This window comes from Microtus pennsylvanicus, chromosome 3, assembly GCF_037038515.1.
Source record: "Microtus pennsylvanicus isolate mMicPen1 chromosome 3, mMicPen1.hap1, whole genome shotgun sequence".
Lineage (NCBI taxonomy): Eukaryota > Metazoa > Chordata > Mammalia > Rodentia > Cricetidae > Microtus > Microtus pennsylvanicus.
In genome coordinates this window covers 60,746,875-60,764,836 of record NC_134581.1, presented here as the reverse complement: position 1 = coordinate 60,764,836, position 17,962 = coordinate 60,746,875, and the positions used below count along the sequence as shown (strand labels likewise).

General features: G+C 49.3%; 1 protein-coding gene across 3 annotated transcripts in view; it reads right to left on the bottom strand.

Moving 5' to 3' along the window:
* The window catches only part of Thsd4 (thrombospondin type 1 domain containing 4), a 585,674-nt gene that overhangs the window by 19,026 nt on the left and 548,686 nt on the right, over window positions 1–17,962 (bottom strand). For all 3 annotated transcript variants that reach the window (XM_075965642.1, XM_075965643.1, XM_075965644.1), the window contains 6 exons: window positions 16,889–17,064; window positions 12,947–13,043; window positions 11,103–11,384; window positions 3,390–3,519; window positions 2,107–2,311; window positions 1,481–1,654 (listed from right to left, as the gene is read on the bottom strand). In XM_075965642.1, coding sequence (XP_075821757.1) covers window positions 1,481–1,654; window positions 2,107–2,311; window positions 3,390–3,519; window positions 11,103–11,384; window positions 12,947–13,043; window positions 16,889–17,064 — 1,064 coding nt within the window. The remainder of the gene's footprint in view (window positions 1–1,480; window positions 1,655–2,106; window positions 2,312–3,389; window positions 3,520–11,102; window positions 11,385–12,946; window positions 13,044–16,888; window positions 17,065–17,962) is intronic.

The window sequence follows — 17,962 nt, the reverse complement described above, 5'->3', positions numbered from 1 at the left end:
GCTTTCTGGAGAGAAGAGAGAATTCCTGCCAGCAGAGGTGGGGAGTTGACTGTCAGCTGATTGATTAAACAGCCTTTCTCTCCGGTCACTTCTCACGCCTTTGCCACTCTCCCATCCTCGCCATCCCTCCATGGCCAACCCCCTTTCTCTCATCTAGTAACTTCTTTGTATATTTCCTCCTTGTTAGAGTGGACACAAACCCTCCAGACAAGCTCCTTTTTGCAGCCTTACTTCTTTCCTATGAAGTTCCCTTTGCCACAAAATATATTAACATCGAATTAAAATCTCTCTCTAGTTCAGCAGATCTCAACCCGTGGGTTGAGATCCCTTTGGGCTGAATGACCCTTTCACAGGGGTTGTCTAAGACCAATGGAAAACACAGATATTTATATTATGATTCATGACAGTAGCAAAATTACAATTATGAAATAGCAAGAAAAATAACTATGTTTTGGGGGCTACCTCAACATGAGGAAGTGTATTAAGGGGTCACAGCATTAGGAAGGCCGAGAAACACTGTTCTAGCTAAGAGTTTGTTAGTTCAATCACAGGCTGAAGCTAGAGAACCTAATGGCAGAGGGAGTATCCTGCCGCATCACCCCCAGGGTCATACATTGTCTTTATGACTTCAGCTCTGTTCCTATCACTGTGAGAAATCTGAGACAATGAATCAGCTCCTTGGGTTAAAAAGAAGCCTTTGTTACAGTAACTGGAGACATTTTTGTCCTAGCCTTGTGTTCTGAAGTTCACACTGTGCAACTCAAGGTGCTTAAAAATCTCTTGCGAAGAACAAAAACTCCAGGGCGCTGGAGAGATGGCTCAGCAGGTACTGGTGCTTGCTAGCTGGGCGTGGTGGGACAAATTTTTAATCCCAACACTTGGGAGGTAGAGGCAGGAGATCTCTCTGAATTTGAGGCAAGCCTGGTCTACACAGTGAGTTGTTGTGGTCATGGTATCTCTTCACAGCAATAAAACCATGGTTAAGATAGTAACCAAAGGGGTTATGAAGCTATGGGGTCCATCTATGCAGCTATGGGGTTCATCTATGCAGCTATGGGGTCCATCTATGCAGCTATGGGGTCCATCTATGCAGCTATGACATCTGTCTATGCAGACATGTGGTCCATCTATGCAGCTATGAGGTCCGTCTATGCAGCCATGGGGTTCATCTATGCAGCTATGGGATCCATCTATGCAGCTATGGGGAAGCTGCCATGCAGCACTCCAATGCTGCTGTTCTGGCATCTCCTGCCCTCCTGCAGGAAATCCCTTGCCCATGCTCGGTTAGAAAGCCCAACAAACTCTTGGGTTTTCCACGGCTAGCTTCGCCGATGCAATCCTATGAGGACAAGTTAGATGTTATCGACACCTCCCTGGGGGAGGAATCAACTTTGGGATTCTGAGCGACCAGACCAGCGTGCCTCTGAGTGGCTCCGGGAGTTCCTGTGACACAGCTGATCCCTGCCGGGGGCACACTCACCCTGTCACTCCATTCTGTAAGGAACCAGCTCTTGGCGCAGGGCCCCACATCACAGTTCTCGATGTCATTCGGTCGGAGCTTCATGTTGCACTCCTCGTCATCCACCACATCCCCGATGTTGCTCACGCACTTCACGTCGCGGGTCCGCTGCCCCACGCCACAGGGCACTGAGCACTAAAACACAGCAGGCTTTGGTTTCGCGTCCTCATTCTTTGTCACCTGACCCTCAGGACCCCGTTGTTGCGTCCCCTGCAAAGCCTGTAATTCCCCAGGGAGGTAATGATCATGGGAAAATTATGAGAACCTTTTGGGTGGCATCTTGTTTACTGGCCTGCTCAGGGCCCAGCCTTTCCATCGCCAGGAGGGATGCACAACACTACAAGGTGCTGGCTCTATTAGCGGTTGCCAGCCTTCCCTTCATACATGGGAGGCGCAGGGCCGGGGAAGTACAAGGCTCAGGTAGGCTCACTCGCGAGACACACCAGCCTGAACTCTGCTGAGCCGTCGGCATGAAATATGTCGGCAATCAGGCTTTCCGGCAAACACTCCCCACCCTACCCATCACGGGTCCTAGCGGGGGAGGCCGGAGAGTGGCAGTGGGTATCGGAGGGAGGGAGGTCCCATACCGAGGTCCAGTCGGTCCGAATCTGCCACTCGCTGCAGATCTTGAGCTGGCAGGTGCTGGTGGTCTCAGGCTTCTCCAGGTGCTGGCAGCGGTAGGGCTGCACTGTCAGGCTGCGGTTGGCATACACCTGGCGGCACAGAACCTGGCGGTGTTGCATGCCCAGGCCACAGGTTTTGCTGCACTCAGACCACTCCCCGATGTCCCAGCTGGCTCACGGGATGGGGGGAGGGGAGAGGGGGAGAAGATCGGTTAACAGGAATACAGAGCAAAAATCACCGGGACCACTCCCCACAGCAGGGCCCAAAGGTCATGTGACTGTAGGGGAGCCTGTAGGACACGCTATTACTGTGACTAGATCGCTCAGATTCTGTACACAGTTATAGAAAGAGTGAGAGGGTACAGACGATTTCTATTTGGTGATCAAAGCAGACTCTCCCAATGACCCCCAGATTGGCTTGATTTCCCTATAACACTAACCCTCCTGGGTGCTAAAAGATGTCACCTAGGCATTCTCTGATGTCCACTATTTCCATGTCCTAATCTTTCTTCTCCTTCTTTTCTTTCTTCCTCCTCCTCCTCCCTCTCCTCCTCCTCCTCCTCCTCCTCCTCCTCCTCCTCCTCCTCCTCCTCCTCCTCCTCCTCCTCCTCCTCTTTTTGACAGGGTTTCTCTGTGTAGCCCTAGCTGTCCTGAAACTAGTTCTGCAGATCAGGCTGGCCTTGAACTCACAGAGATCCACCTGCCTCTGCCTCCCAAGTGCTGGGATTAAAGGCGTGCGCCACCACAGCTAGCTTCCGTGCCCTAATCTTGACAGTTACTGAATGAGACACAATCAAGATAGCACATATCTGGATAAAAATTATATTTTTCTTTACTCCAAGGATCAAGCTTTGACCTTTTGGGACCTGTCCCAATCCATCTAAGACAGTCTATTTATCACTCAATAGCCTGTCGCCAACCTCTCCCAGCATGCTTCCTGACTCTTCCGGGCAGATCTGGTCCCATCTGTCTGTATACGCAGCTCACTTACGAGCTGCCTCACTGGGTTCTCATTCCTATGGCCTCCCTTGTTTTCCTGATGGGATTCCTGGCTAAGCCTGATGCCTGCTACAGACCACCAACTCCCCAGTTCTTCCAGAAACACGGGCAGGCCCACTAAATGGTCTGGATCCTGAACACAGTTCCTGACACAGGTTAAAGACTCAACTGTATCTGCTACTGAGATTTTATGCCCATCAACCTGAAGTGACTCGAGGAAAGGTGACCTAGCCAGAGAGGGCTCTTACAAGGCTGGGCAGGGGAAGAGGTTGCAGGGTTCCTCCTCCGGGGTTGGCTTCATGCTGGAGTCGCAGTAGCTCTCGGGAACCTCCTCATGTGTGTTTCTGTGCACACAGCGGAAGATCGGGTACTGTGATCCTGTAAAGAGAAGGAAGACGCTGAAGGCCAGCTCACACCCTGGGATGCTAGCCTGTGGCGAAGATGCTGAAGGCCAGCTCACACCCTGGGATGCTAGCCCATGATGAAGATGCTGGAGGCCAGCTCACACCCTGGGATGCTAGCCCATGATGAAGATGCTGGAGGCCAGCTCACACCCTGGGATGCTAGCCCATGATGAAGATGCTGGAGGCCAGCTCACACCCTGGGATGCTAGTCCGTGATGAAGATGCCCAAGGCCAGCTCACACCCGGGACGCTAGGTCATAGTGAAGATGCTGGAGGCCAGCTCACACATGGGATGCTAGCCCACGGTGAAGATGCCCAAGGCCGGCTCACACCCTGGGATGCTAGCTCCTGGTGAAGATGCATAGGCATTTGGATACTGATGAAGGGAGGGTACAGGACTAGCAAGTTCAAGTCCCATATCCCTTCATCTTGTTGTTTATATAGACATACCCACAAGGCTCTGCTGGGGGCTGTTGAGTGTGCAAAGGACACACATACACCCACACGGGGGGAGGGTATTTTTTTGTCCACAAGGAGCTTACAGTCTATTTATAAAAGGAAGCTAAAAAATGTTTATAGTTGTTCAAGTTATATGAGATGTGTTTGGGAAAGTGGCTCAGGCAATTAAGCCCTTGTAAAAAAAAATTAAAAAAAAAAATTAAGCCCTTGTACAAGGACCCATGTTAGATTCCCAGTGCCTATCAGAAAGCCAGACATAGAGGTACATGCTTAGAATCCTAGTGTTGGGGAGGTGGAGACAGGTGGATTCCTGGAGCTGGATGACCAAACACCTAGCCTAATTAGTGAGCCCCAGGTCCCAACAAGAGGTCTTCTATCAAAAACAAGGAAGGCTTTCCAGAAAGATGACAGCCGAGGTTGTTCTCTGATATCCACACACATACGCACTCATATGCACCTGGTTACCCATGAACTCACGTACATGTGCATATACACATGGACATACATGTATGTGTACACACATGCACCCACAGAGACAGTAAAAGAGCTCACTAGTCAATGGGTACAGACAGAAACACAGGTGTCAGAGAGCAAATGCTGCACCTGGCTGTCCCCTGGATTAGTGTGGTATGAACTCGCCTGCCAGCTAGGAGCATAAGCATCCAAGAGGTTGAAGCAGAGGAGATGCGAGCATTACAGAAAAGCAGCTGCCTTCCTGATTTGAAACACATTTCATGCAATCCTCTCAGTTTCTTGATCCAGGGTCTTGGTCTTCTCAGCATCTGTCTACTTCCCAGGAGGCCCTGCTTCTCAGCGCAGCCCTGGTTCACCTCTGTAAACCCAGTGCCTAACAGAGACCTAAGCTTTTAGTACTTTTTTTTGGAAAACTAGTAACTGCTTTATGTTTTGAGTAGTTTCATTACCTTAATAAGGACTAACCATTTTCTATAAAAAGCCAGTTATGGTCAATTTCTGTGTCTTAATTCAATTTTGTCTTTCTCTTCTGCCACCTGCTGGCAGAATTTGAGTATTGCTGGTGCCATTATGAAGTGGGAGTAACTGTTAGCCCTACAAACTAGGCTAACATACAACGTTAATCATTTACAATCTAAGCTAACATAACAACTCTAATTCAGTTAAAAACTATGCCTATTTGTGCCTCTAACTGGTCAGATATTTTTTAAAGAACTGTAACTCACTACAATTTTAATTGCACCACGAAGGCTGACTTTTTTCTTTTATAGTGTCTTTTAAAACATCTTATTTTAATTTGTTCTTTGACAATTTTATATGCACACATAGAGCATTCTGACTACTTCCACTCTCGCTCCTCCCGCCCCTATTATCACCTGCTCCATATAGGGAATCCATGCCTGGTACGCTATAAATCCAGTTAAAAACCCACTGCTAATAGGTGTTAGACTCTAGGACAACTTACTTCTGTTCTCAGTGCCACCTCCAAAGCGACAAACCATCAAGCTGCCTCCTAGATACTTATGCCCACAAGGAGAGGCCACTCTCTGTCATCCCTTCGTAAGGACCGGCAGAGCACGCACACACACAGGGCTGCCCAATGACTGTGAGTAGAGATGGCTGAATGCCTGGCCACAACGTTTTAACGTAAGTACCTCAATGTCATCAGTCACGGATGTGACCAAGGCTCCTTCAAGATGACCTTGTGTGACACCCTGAGCCAGAGGGTAGTTTGTATAAGAAACATGGCCATTTGTAGGAGAGTTTTGAATCTGAGATAATGATTGTCGAAATTACTGTGGCAGTAAAGATGTACTTATAGTTATAACTCAAGATCGCTATTCAAAATGTTCCAATTAAGTCCAAGTATCAGCTGAGTTCAAAGCAGTTGAGACTGTAAAATTAATAGCAAACAAAGCCTTTTTTGGTATTAAGTGTTTTCCAGCAACATGCCTACATCCATTATATGGTATATATTTTATTTTAAAATTTTGATTTACATGGGTATTTTGGCTGCACGTCTATCTATGCACCACATTTGTGCAGTGGCCACAGAGGCCAGAAGACAGTGTCAGATCCCCTGGAACTGGAGCTGCTGACAGTTGTCAGCAGCCATGTGGATGCTGGAAATTGAACTTGGAGCCCCAGAAAGAAGAGTGTTCTTAACTGCCGAGCCATCTCTCTAGCCCTAGGAGTCTTTTTTAAAAATTAAATTAAATCCACATTAAGCACACTGTGCTAAATCACAAAGTTGAGTAAGACTCGGTCCACAGCCTGCACATTTGAAATCAGCTCTTAGGGGATTAAGTAAAGGTTTTAGCTTGTCGGTTCCTTTCCCTCCAGACCGTGCGGCTATAACTTTTCCACTTACAGCTCTGTGGATTGAAAAGCAGAGGTGAGGCACCCCAACTGCTTGGCACTCATAGAGGGGAAACCTAAGACATCCAGCCCAAACGATACAAGATACCGTAGGAATGCTCTTGTGCCTGGAAAGATGGATCTTGTTTGGGGTTGTCTGGCAGATGGCCACCGCTTGCCTCCCTCCCATTTGACCGCTTTTACATGCATTGCCCATTGTCCATGGTCCAGCCCCATGGAAAGGTACCAAATAAATGAAATCAGAGGCTCTTTGTCTCTCCGGCACTGAGAAAATATCAGCTTTATAACTCTTGCTTCTGGTGACTGCAATGTTTCTTTCTTTGGGTTAGCTTTAGTATCTGCAGAAAGGGATACTGTCACTTGGCATGTCATCTGGAGTCCTATTGTTCAAGACTGAGCTGCAGTGGTTCCTCCGATTGCTAACAAACAGGGGCAGGAGGGTGGGGTAGGTGCTGGCTGGGTGGCAGGATGGACCGAAGATTGGTTGTCCTCGCTTGTGCACGGGCATACTGATCAAAACAGAAGCATGATTTACTGGAAGAGGAAGCAGAACTTGGGGAGCAGTGTTGAGGTCTGTGAGACATACTAACTTGAGAGTTAGGCAAAAGAAGCATCAAGAAAATAATTAACTCCAGACTTGGAAATACAAGAACTAACAGAGCCAAGCCAGGAGACAGGCAGAGGTCTGGGCATCGTGGCTGATGGCCACAGTGATCAAGGGCCACTCCTGAGTACCATCCTGAGAGAGGGAAGTCTTGGGTGGTAGGATGCTGCAGAAATGGTAGCTGGACATGTGAGAAGCCCAGGTGTGGTCCACTTCACCAGGGAGGATGGGGGGCTCTGGGAGGGGGCTGTGAGGAGCTCTCTCAAGGGCAGGGGCTTGGGTTTGGTAGCAGAGGAGGACACAGGGCCAGCACACTCGTCATTGGTGCTGAGGACTGAGTTTAGCTCCATGCTCTGTGCACTGGCATTGCACTGTCATGGCCTGCATGTCTGCTGCCATCACTCCTGTGGGAACACAGCGTTCCAGCTGTGTCCCTCCCGTGGCTCTGAAGCCAGAGAGATTCTGCAGAGGAGCCTTGAAGAAAAAGCATAAGTGGACATGGACTTTCTCTTCTTCTCCCATGTGACAACCATCAGGGGCTGGTGAGCATCTCCTTTGCTCCCTTCAGTCCGCATCTCCAACCTTCTGCTACTCTGTCACAGCATTGCCATCTACAAAGTTCCTGCTCAAGAGCCTCACAATCAAGTTCAAAAAAAATTTCTTTTTGTTTTATTTTAAGTAAGTTTACAACTTTGGTGTCCGGCTGCATTCATAGCTACCTTTGGTCACTTGCAGTCCCTGGCCACAGGAGGTTTCTCCATCCTGTCTATTACAGAACAGAGAGGGAATGACCACCTCGATGGGCCAGGAGCACCCACCCAGGGAACAGTGGCAGGGTTACACACTCTGTTCTTGCTAACAACACTCACAAATCAATATTGTGTAGTTCCTGAACAGGGTGACACACATGTCATTCTGGATTGCAAATCACACAGGGACAGTTTTCATCTGAGCTGTCTGGGCACCGCACCAATTCATAAGTGGGAAAAAAATTGGAAAATAGTCTATTTGGGTCTCAGGTTCCTTTGTCAATGCTGAGACACCATGCTTATCTCTATAATGCCTTGGACAAAATCTTATTAAAATGATTTTGGTCTTTTGGCAGAATTATCTCTAGCTCTCTGACTCTGTTAAGACACAGTCTACAGGCATCTCGTTTCCCCTCACAAACCTAAAACAGAAGCCAGCTCAGTCTGTCTTCAGGCTGCACTCTCTGCTCATGTGGTCTGAGCACAACACAACGTGTGCAGTGAGAGCTCATACATTAATTCTCCAGTTAGCAGGTGGAATCACTGTGAAACCATCGAGGCTTTGAGCACGAAGAACTCCTGCCCCTGTGCACCCACAAGGAACCAAAGACCTAAATCCTAGTCCCCAAAGTCACTAGACCAGTGCTCCTATGAAAAAGAGAAGCAGCTGTCGAAGCTTTTTGTGTTTGTTTGTGTGTATGGATATGTTTGTGTATCTTTATGTGTGCACGTGTGCTAATTACCAAACTTGCAAAGCTCTACCTCAGCTCTACAACTCTCTCCCTCTCTCTCTGTGTATATGTGTGTATGTATGTGTGTATTCACACGTACGAATGTCAGGGGATAACCTGGGGTATTGTTCTACCTTGTTTCAGACAGGCTTTCTTTGTTGTTTTCTGCTGTGTAGGCCAGGCTAGCTAGTTTGGGAGTCTCTGGAACTTTTTGTGTTTGTTTGTTTTTTGAGACAAGGTTTCTCTGTAGCTTTGAAGCCTGTCCTGGAACTATCTCTTGTAGATCAGGCTGGTCTTGAACTGAGGGGTGCTGAGGTGGATTATACTCATGCTACATAGCGAACTTTACTTGGCTATTAGGATTTGAACTCAGGTCTTCTTGTGGAACCATCTTCCCAGCTCAGATTCAAGTCTCTTGAGAGAAAAAAACAACAACAACAAACTGCCAAATTAATGTCCGGGGTGAATCACACAGTCTTCCAGGTTTTAGAAAACTCTGGGGGTGGGGGAAGGCCGGACACAAAGTCTTTGTTTCTGTAGTATCGTCCTCTCAGAGAACAACTATTTCAGGGAGACAACAGAGTAAGATGCCCTCATCCTGTATAGGGAGCAGCCCATAATTATGTAGAACATGGGTGGTCCTATTGAAGGGACAAAGCCAACTCCATTTTGTGCTGGGCTCCAAGGTAGATATCCGTGAAGCGGGGAATCCCCTAGACTGAGATGCTCAAGGTGGATATCAGCAAAGTGCAAAGTCCCCTAGACTGGAGCCAATCAGAGAGTCACCGTACCCCTTATGGCCATGACTGTAGATTTGTGGGGTTTTGCCTTTTAAACCCTGACTAAGAAAGGTGGGGCACCTCCCCTAGCCCCCGCTGCGAGACAAGGTGCCTATCACAGTTTGTACCGCATGATTAAGCCTTAGTTTTGCATTTCGGGGAGTCTGTGTCTCTGGTGGTCTTCTTGGGGTCTCCGTGACCTGGGCACAACACTATAACATGAGTGTTTCCTGCAAGGGGGACCTCAGGTCTCCTTGAAAGAGTCAGAGTCAGTTTCCAGTCCCAGGAGCCTGACAGCCACACAGGGATTTCCCACCTATCCTGACTGGAGTCCCCGCGGGAAGGACCCTGCATCTGTGTTACAGTCTAGACGTGATGTGGACCCCTTCGCACGTCACCCTTTGTATAAAACTGCAGCTGTGCTCTGCTTTGAGCCTAGTCACTGAAACTCCGCCTTTCTCCTCAGCCCTATAGTCCTATCTCCCTTTAGCTTGGAGAGAGGCTCCATCGCTTCTTGCAGTATGTGGGCTCCCTTCTTATAACAGGTAATAAACACGGCATTGTTAGGCTAGGGGTTTTCCTTGGTGGTCCTAGCTGACTGGGTTAGGTCACTGGATGAACTTGAAATTCAATTTTTTGTCAGGAAAATACGAAAGGAGAAGATGAAGATGAAAGCTGATGAGGGAAATCTAAGCCCCGCCCCCCCAGATATGTTATTTCCCCCTGAAATCTTAAGATTTGAGGATGGCACTCACATAAGCTACCTATAAAGTTGATTTATCAACTTTCAGGCCCCAAAGTATATGGGTATGTTCTCTGATTGTGCTTCCCAGCACAGGGAAAGCTCAGATCAGCAGGTCCGTGTTGCTCAAATGCTATGGATTTTGTTGTTGTTTTGTTTTTAACTGCCTGTCTTTGTTGAGTAGCTTTCAGGACACAACCTTGGAGCATGGCAACACTCTGCCTGGAGGGACATTAGCCTTTCTCCCCCATTCCCTCTGCCTTGCTGAAAACCCTTATATTACATTCCTAAAGCTAACCCCCAAGGTCTATTCCTTACTTGGCTACTTCTGTCTCCTGGGGCTGACTACCAAAGTCCAGCAATCATAGCCCCCTTTGGTTCACCTAATTAACATGCCCAATTCAAATACACCACTGCATCCTAGCCCATCCTAACACACACCTTCCCTTTCTCTCTTCTTAAAAATCACACCTGCAAGGTCTTTGCTGCTATTTCTCTGCCTGAGTCAGAAAGCAGCCATGTTAACTTTTCTTCCCTGCTTAATAAAGGATCTCTGTGAAAACAGGTGTTGGGGTGTGGTTTGTGCCTAATCTGGGGTCCAGGAGAAAGTCCCCACTGTGCGGGGAGGGGGTGTGTGTCTCCTTCATTGCCTGGGTGTTTTCTATGCATCATAACCATGAAGGCCCTGGTGTGATGGTGAATGTTTCTGTGTGCTCGATGCCCCTGTCTGCTGGGTCAGCGTGGCCTCTGGGGTGCTAGAGTGAGGCCTGTGGAAAGCTTGGAAGCACCTGCGCACCAAAGCGTGGGTGAACATCCCTGGCAGGCAGTATTCCACACCAACTGTCACATGCCATTGCTGGGGGATTCTGGGTGGCTCTGCTGGAAGGGGTCACCTGAAGGCCGGTCTCTCCTGGAGTTGGCCCACGTGCCCACTTGCTCAAATCTGTGTTCCTTCAATATGACCAACAGGGTGTGAGCACAGATTTCCCGAATTTGTATGGGCCTGCGGCTCATCTTGGGAACCTCTAACACTGTAAGCAGATGCACAAGCCATCTCGCAGGTGGTTTATGTGCTGAGGGGTTCCCCCATTGGCTGGGCCCTCCCTTACCTTCCTTACTTGGGTTTTCCGCCCAGGCTTACCTTTCCCACAGGTGGTGGAGCATTCTGTTGTCCCCAGCTGCTTCCAGTTGTGGTCCCGGCTTCTCCTGGGGGGCTGCGGTACTGGTGGCACCAAGTTGTCCGGCCGGTGGGCAGGGAATCTGTCAGGATGCCTGACGGGGAAAGTCTGCGTGTGCGAGGATGCCGAAGTCAGTACCTCAGGGGCCTCGGCATGTGAGTCTTCCTTCTCCTGGTTCTTGTCCCTGTTGTCTCTGTCCTCCAGGCGTCTGTCTTCTGCTTCCAACTGCCCATTGAACGGCTCTCCTGGGAGAGGCAGACAGTACAGGGATGAGCTTCCTTAGGACATGGAGTTGAAAAGGCGAGGGAACGATGGAGAGGGCCATTTCAGACACAGACGTCTGAGAGCCCGGCAGGGCCCGAGGCTTTGTATTGTCCAAGCACCAAGGACCCGGACAGGCACCACACAATGTCCTTGGAGCAGACCACATCTGGAGTGAGATTGGGGGTCGGTTTCCAATCTCATCCTTTCAATCTCTCCTCCTATGAGCGCCTCAGTGGAGTGAGGGCAGAGAGACGGTGGGGGTGTCCTGGTGGTGCTTTAGCCCAGCCTAGATCCAGAGACTTTCCTTAAGCCTGCTGCATTATTATATGTGTGTACATGTGTATAGCCTTTCTGGCTGGGTTTAGCTGACTAATTAAAAACAATGATATTTGATATGTAGATAAATGCTCAAATTATCTGCAGACAGACTGTATTTGAACAGAAAAGGGCAGGGCAGAATTCACTGCACTGTTAAGAGAGAGTCCCTCTGGGAGGAAAATGGAGTTGAAGGCTGATGCTTTTCCTTTGTTTTGCTTTAATTTGTTATTGTTATTTTTTCTCTTTGTGTATGTATGTGTACATATGTATACATGTGTTTACATGTATGTAAACGCACAAGGGTTGGAGTGCATGTGCACACGCATATGGAGGCCTGAGGTTAAGATCAAGAGTCTTCCTTGATGGCTCTCTGCCCTCCTCAGGGCAAGGTCTCTCAGTGGAACCCAGAGCTCACTGTTGGAACCAATCTAACCGGTCTGTCTGCTCTGGTGATTCTGTCCCCGCCTTCTGAGTGCTGGGACTGCAGGTGGGTTGCCATGGCCACCTGGCAATTAAGTTGGTTCTGGAGATCTGAACTCTGGTCCTTCCCTTGCTGTGTTTAAGCCCTGATGCTCTTTTTAGAACAGTGTTAGGTGGGTAGAAGGCACGGAGTACCAAGGCCTGAGGTGGGCAGGAGGCACGGAGTACCAAGGCCTGAGGTAGTCTCAGGGGCCCTTACACAGGACAGAGACGGGTGCCTGAGAATCAGATGAGATGGAACAGTGGACAAAGCCCAGTGGGAGTGAGACCTGAGGGGGTACTGTGTTGACTTTGGAGGTGGGTGTGTTGACGACTTTAGAGGTGGAGGAAGGAATCACAGGCCACAGAGGCTGAGGCTTCTAGAAGCTGAAACAGGAGACCTCTGGCCTTCAGCACTGTAAGACAACTACCTGCATCTTATTCTAAGATCCTGGCTAGAAGGTCACTGCTCCAGCAGCAAGAGCAGCCAATGTAATCATCCCAGTCGTGGGATCGGGATGTCGAACTCTGGCTTAGGATCCAGTGAAAGGAATATCCTATCAGGGAGACACACATGTGAAGCATGTTCTGATTTCAAGTCCACTAACCTGAAACACATGTCCACGGGGTTTCTCTGCATTGTTCAGGACACAGAGGATAAAGGTGTGTGTGTGTGTGTGTGTGTGTGAGAGAGAGAGAGAGAGAGAGAGAGAGAGCGTTAAGAGAAAGTGACTCAGAATACTTGATGGTGAAGCAGGGACTTTACCTGGTCTTCTGTGGGGGGGCACCTGCGGGCTGATGGCATTGTTCCCCATGATCACGTATTCGTAGTGGACTCCTGGGTTGGGCTGCTGGTGTATCATCTGAGAACACAAAAATCAAAGTCACCACAGCCCCCACATACCCCAATTTCCTGCTGGCTTGGGTCTCAATAACAGAAGTGGTACCGCAGCTAAATGTGTAATCTCTTATCTAGTTACAGTAGTAACCCCGTGACATGTTAGCTTAAGTCACTTCCAGTGGCTTCCTGAGGGCTGCTTTTGAAGAATCCAAGACTTCTTGTGTTCATGAATCAGAAGAAAAGCGGGTGAATGGTCAAGTTTTTTTTGTTTTTTGGAGTCGAAGAAGGACCACAGTCAGTTTATTCCTTGCTTTTTTCCTTGGCCTATTTCTTCTATTAATCTTTTTTAATCAATTTATTTATTTTTATTAAAAATTTCCCGCCTCCTCCCTGCCTCCCATTTCCCTCCCCCTCCCCCCACTCTTCTCCCTCTCCTTTCCAGTCTGAAGAGCAGCCAGGGTTCCCTGCTCTGTGGGAAGTCCAAGGTCCTCTCCTCTCCATCCAGGTCTAGGAAGGTGAGCATCCAACAGGCTAGGCTCCCACACAGCCAGTACATGCAGTAGGATCAAAACCCAGTGCCATTGTCCTTGGCTTCTCATCAGCCCTCATTTCTGCCATGTTCAGAGAGTCTGGTTTTATCCCATGCTTTTTAAGTCCCAGTCCAGCTGGCCTTGGTGAGCTCCCAATAGATCAGCCCCACTGTCTCAGTGGGTGGGTGCACCCCTCGCGGTCCTGATGAGACTTGACTCTAGAGGGGTTCCCAGGTGTCCAGGGAGATGCCCCCAGCTAGTTCCTTGGGCAGCTGAGGAGAGGGTGCCTGAAATGGCCCTATCCTATAGCCATACTGATGAATATCTTGCATATCACCATAGAGCCTTCATCTGGCGATGGATGGAGATAGAGACAGAGACCCACATTGGAGCACCGGACTGAGCTCCCAAGATCCCAATGAGGAACAGAAGGAGGGAGAACATGAATGGTCAAGATTCTATCAAGATAAAAGTTAAGGTGTTATAAAGCCCAAATAGGACAGGGTCTACAGTAGGAGAATCTGTGGCTGGCAGCCATCCACAGCCAGGGCTCATATCTGTGGCCTCTGACTGTCCCAAGATGTCTAGACTGCAGAGGAACCCGACTGAGCACCAGGTGGTGACACAGAGTCAGGCAGATGACAGCCTAGAACACCCAGGGTCCTTTAACGTCCTCTGGGCCAGGGAGGCTGCCCGTCCCAATGTCTGCCCCAGTCCTCAGTCTTCCCTACTGCCTGAGTCTCAACTCACCTTCACACGTAGGAAAGCCCAGAACTATAATGAAATGGAACGGAAATTCAAAACCCAGACTAAACAAGCAATTAAGCAAACAAACAAATATCAATAACAACAAAAACCCAAACAAACAAAAACCAACCAAACAAACAAAAAAGCAAAACACACACAAAAAAATCCCACATATAAAAAAATGTAAGTCTGCCTCAGTCATAATCTTTGAGGAAACATTGATAAAAACAAACAAACAATCAAAAATAAAAGTAAGTAGGATGGCCAGCAGGAGGCTGGGTGGGCTGCAGAGGAAGGCCAACAGATCAATCCTGCCTACCAGGCCTTCCTGCGTTCACAGTGTTATGGTAGAGGGCAGGGCGATGGGAAGATCGGAGCAACAGCCCTGAAATCTGCACTAGAGGTGGGAGCCAAGCAAGGGGACACTGTCTTGATGCTATTTCTACTCCGTAGAGTGCCTCCTGGTGACCAGCTGTGCAGCCCAGAGCCAGCTGCTGGACTCCTACTTTTAATTTCTTCGTCGGGAAGAGAGAGGAGACAAATGACTGATATTGACGTCTGTTACCCTGCAAGTAGCCCCGAGTCACGCCTGCACTGGAGCCCTGGGGATCTCTCTCCTGCTGCCTCCTCTTGCCTTCTCCTGACTAGGGAACAGGCTCCCCCCATCACTCACCCAGAGGCAGGCAGATGTGAGAGACACTGGGCTCCTCACACAAGCCAAGACCATCTCATTGGCATTACAGAAACACGGCGCTGAGCACTGGACCCTTGAGGGACACAGCTATGTGACCGCCCATCCTCGCCGTCTACCCCAGCCCCTTCGATCCCCTTACCACATACTGTTTCTCCTTCTGCCCTCTCCCGTGCCTCTTCTGTGTGAGGAAACACTCTGGATTTGGCCACTGAAGTCCTTATGCTGTTTATGGGGTTATTGTTGGCCACCTTTCCCCGACCACCCACAGGACGCTTCGTTGGCAGAGCCTTCACCTCTGATACCGTTCAAATGTACCCAGAGCCAACCAACCAAGCGGATGGCTCACAAACCCCCCAAGTTAACTAAAACAAGGCATCTTTTGTAACGCTTAGCCTTCTATCCCTGCAGAGGAACAGCCCAGAACCGTGGAGATGAAGAAGCAATCCCAGTGGTTACTGTTTCTAAAACCTGACAGGCAAATGGTAGAGACCAGCATGGCCCTGGGAACAGTAGGCATCAGTGTATTTATTTTTAGCTTTTGTTTCTTGTCACCCTTAAGTTCCTCACCTTTTCAGAAGACAGGATTCTTGTGGCTTCATGTGTGTGTGCTCACACGTGTATGTGTGTGTGTGTGTGTAGATCAAAGGTCAACATTGACCTTTGGGTGCCATGACCTTGGGTGTCATGACTCAGGAGCTGCTTGAGACAGGGCCTCTCACTGGGACATGGGGCTCACCTACTAGGCGAGGCTGGCTGGCCAGCTAGCCCCATTGATCTTTCTGTCTCTGCCTCCACAGTTCTGGGATGACAGGCATGTGTCACCACAGCCATCTTTTATATGGGTGCTGAGGCTGGAACTCAGTTTCTCATGCTTGCAAGACAGGGACTTTATAGACAGAGGGAGCTCCCCAGGCCCCTCTAGTAGTTAGTTTCTTTTTAAAAGACCATTAGAAACAATGCTTGGGTAATTTAATATTAACACTCTGGCTTCAAGTAAAGTGATCACAGGCTGTCTATGTGAAGCGGGGCCCTACGGCGCAGCCACAGCCCTGTGTGTGTGTGTGTGTGTGAAGCGGGCACTGTGGTGCAGCCGCAGCCCCGTGTGTGTAAAGCTGGGCACTGTGGTGCAGCCGCAGCCCCGTGTGTGTGTGTGTGTGTGTGTGTGTGTGTATGTGTGTGTGTGTGAAGCAGGGCACTGTGGTGCAGCCGCAGCCCCGTGTGTGTGAAGCAGGGCACTGTGGTGCAGCCGCAGCCCCGTGTGTGTGAAGCGGGCACTGTGGTGCAGCCGCAGCCCCGTGTGTGTGAAGCAGGGCACTGTGGTGCAGCCGCAGCCCCGTGTGTGTGTGAAGCGGGGCACTGTGGTGCAGCCGCAGTCGCAGCCCCGGATATGTGAAACGGGGCACTGTAGTGCAGCTGAAGCTTCACCGTTTCATCCAGGGAAACAGGGAGTGGTCCTTCTCCATTTGCCTTGATGGGGTTGAGAAGGCTGGGCCTGGAGTGGGTCGCTTTGCCCTCAGAATTTTCTTTCTCTTGCCATAAAAGAGAACACGCCAAATTAGCACTGAGAGGAAGGAGCCTGGAGGAACTCCAGGGCTCATGAAACATGGCATTTGTTCGCCTCTGATTTGGTTCAACAAGTAAAATTGGTTTTACTGGGTCCATAAACTCCAAGGGTAATAAAGCACCTGGTAGACTTTATGGTTTCTGTGAGTCTTGTACATTCAGGGGTAAATGTCAGAGACCAACGCCAAGTACTGAAAGGGGTCCCTCAAACAGGCCTCTCTCAAAGGATTTTATAGAGCCCAGGCAAAGACGTGTTGTTTATTTGTACAGTGTGTTTCTTGGAAGCCATAGGATCCCAAATTCAGAGAGCACCCACAAAACACTCAAACTCACATAGACATCCAGGATCTCATTGGTGGGACCTTCAGCCAAAAAGGACTCCCCAGCAGTGCTGGAGATCTCATTGGGTCGCTTGTAGGTGAACATCGTCCCTCCACCCTCGTACTTCCCCGGGCGATCAATTGCCCAGTTCCCGTTGATGATGGAGCGGCCGGAGCGGCTTCGCAAGGCTGTGGAGACAAATCAGACAGTTTCTCTGGTGAGCTCAGGGTGTGCCCAAGAAAGCAATCTGAGCACCAAAGCCGCTCATCTAACGGCCTAAGGCATGCATAGGGTTTGTGAGCATCATCTCAGGCTTGATTGCAACCTCAGCTCAACCAATCCCTTCCACGTGGACCTGGACCAAAACGAGGGATGGGTGGGAGTGGCTGGGGGCAAAGTCTGAGAACAGAGGGCGGAGAACACGAGGGGAGAATTAGGCACGAGGGAGGGAGACTACCTTATGTAACTGTGTCATTCCTGATGTGAGGGGCCGTGCACTCCAGAGCACGCGCTGATTCTGGCCCATGGATGGGCTTGGTTTGGCTTGTGTAGCGTTTTTTCTTTTTCTTTGTTTTGTTTGAATATAATGAAGCCTAAATTTAAGAACTGGGATTTCACATTAAAAAAGAGAGTCCTAGCTTTTCTTGTGGAACAGGAAGGCGTGTTAACACTGGCCCTGGATTCTCTCAGGGGTAGGCAACAAGTGCTCAGAGGGACATCTCGTTCTACAGGGGATTGCAAGCTCTGATCAGTCTCTGTCCCCGCTCATTGTTCACCGTTCCTCAACAGTAGGGCCTTTGTTGTTTTTAACTAAATCTCAATGGGTCGATTTTCTAATAAAGACTCAGGAGCCAGATGCTGGGGTGAAAACCTGCTAGCTCAGAGAGGCGGAGAAAGCACCCTGCTGCTTCATCCTCCTCTGATGTCCCAGAAAGAGAACTTTTTTCTATACCATCAAAAACAAAAACTTCTGCAATTAGATGTCCCTCCCCTCTACTTCATGTGCGTCTCTCTACCCACCCTCCTGATTCCCTCTTACGCTCTATGATTTTTTTTCCTGTCAGTTGGTAGTTTGCTCTGCCTCTT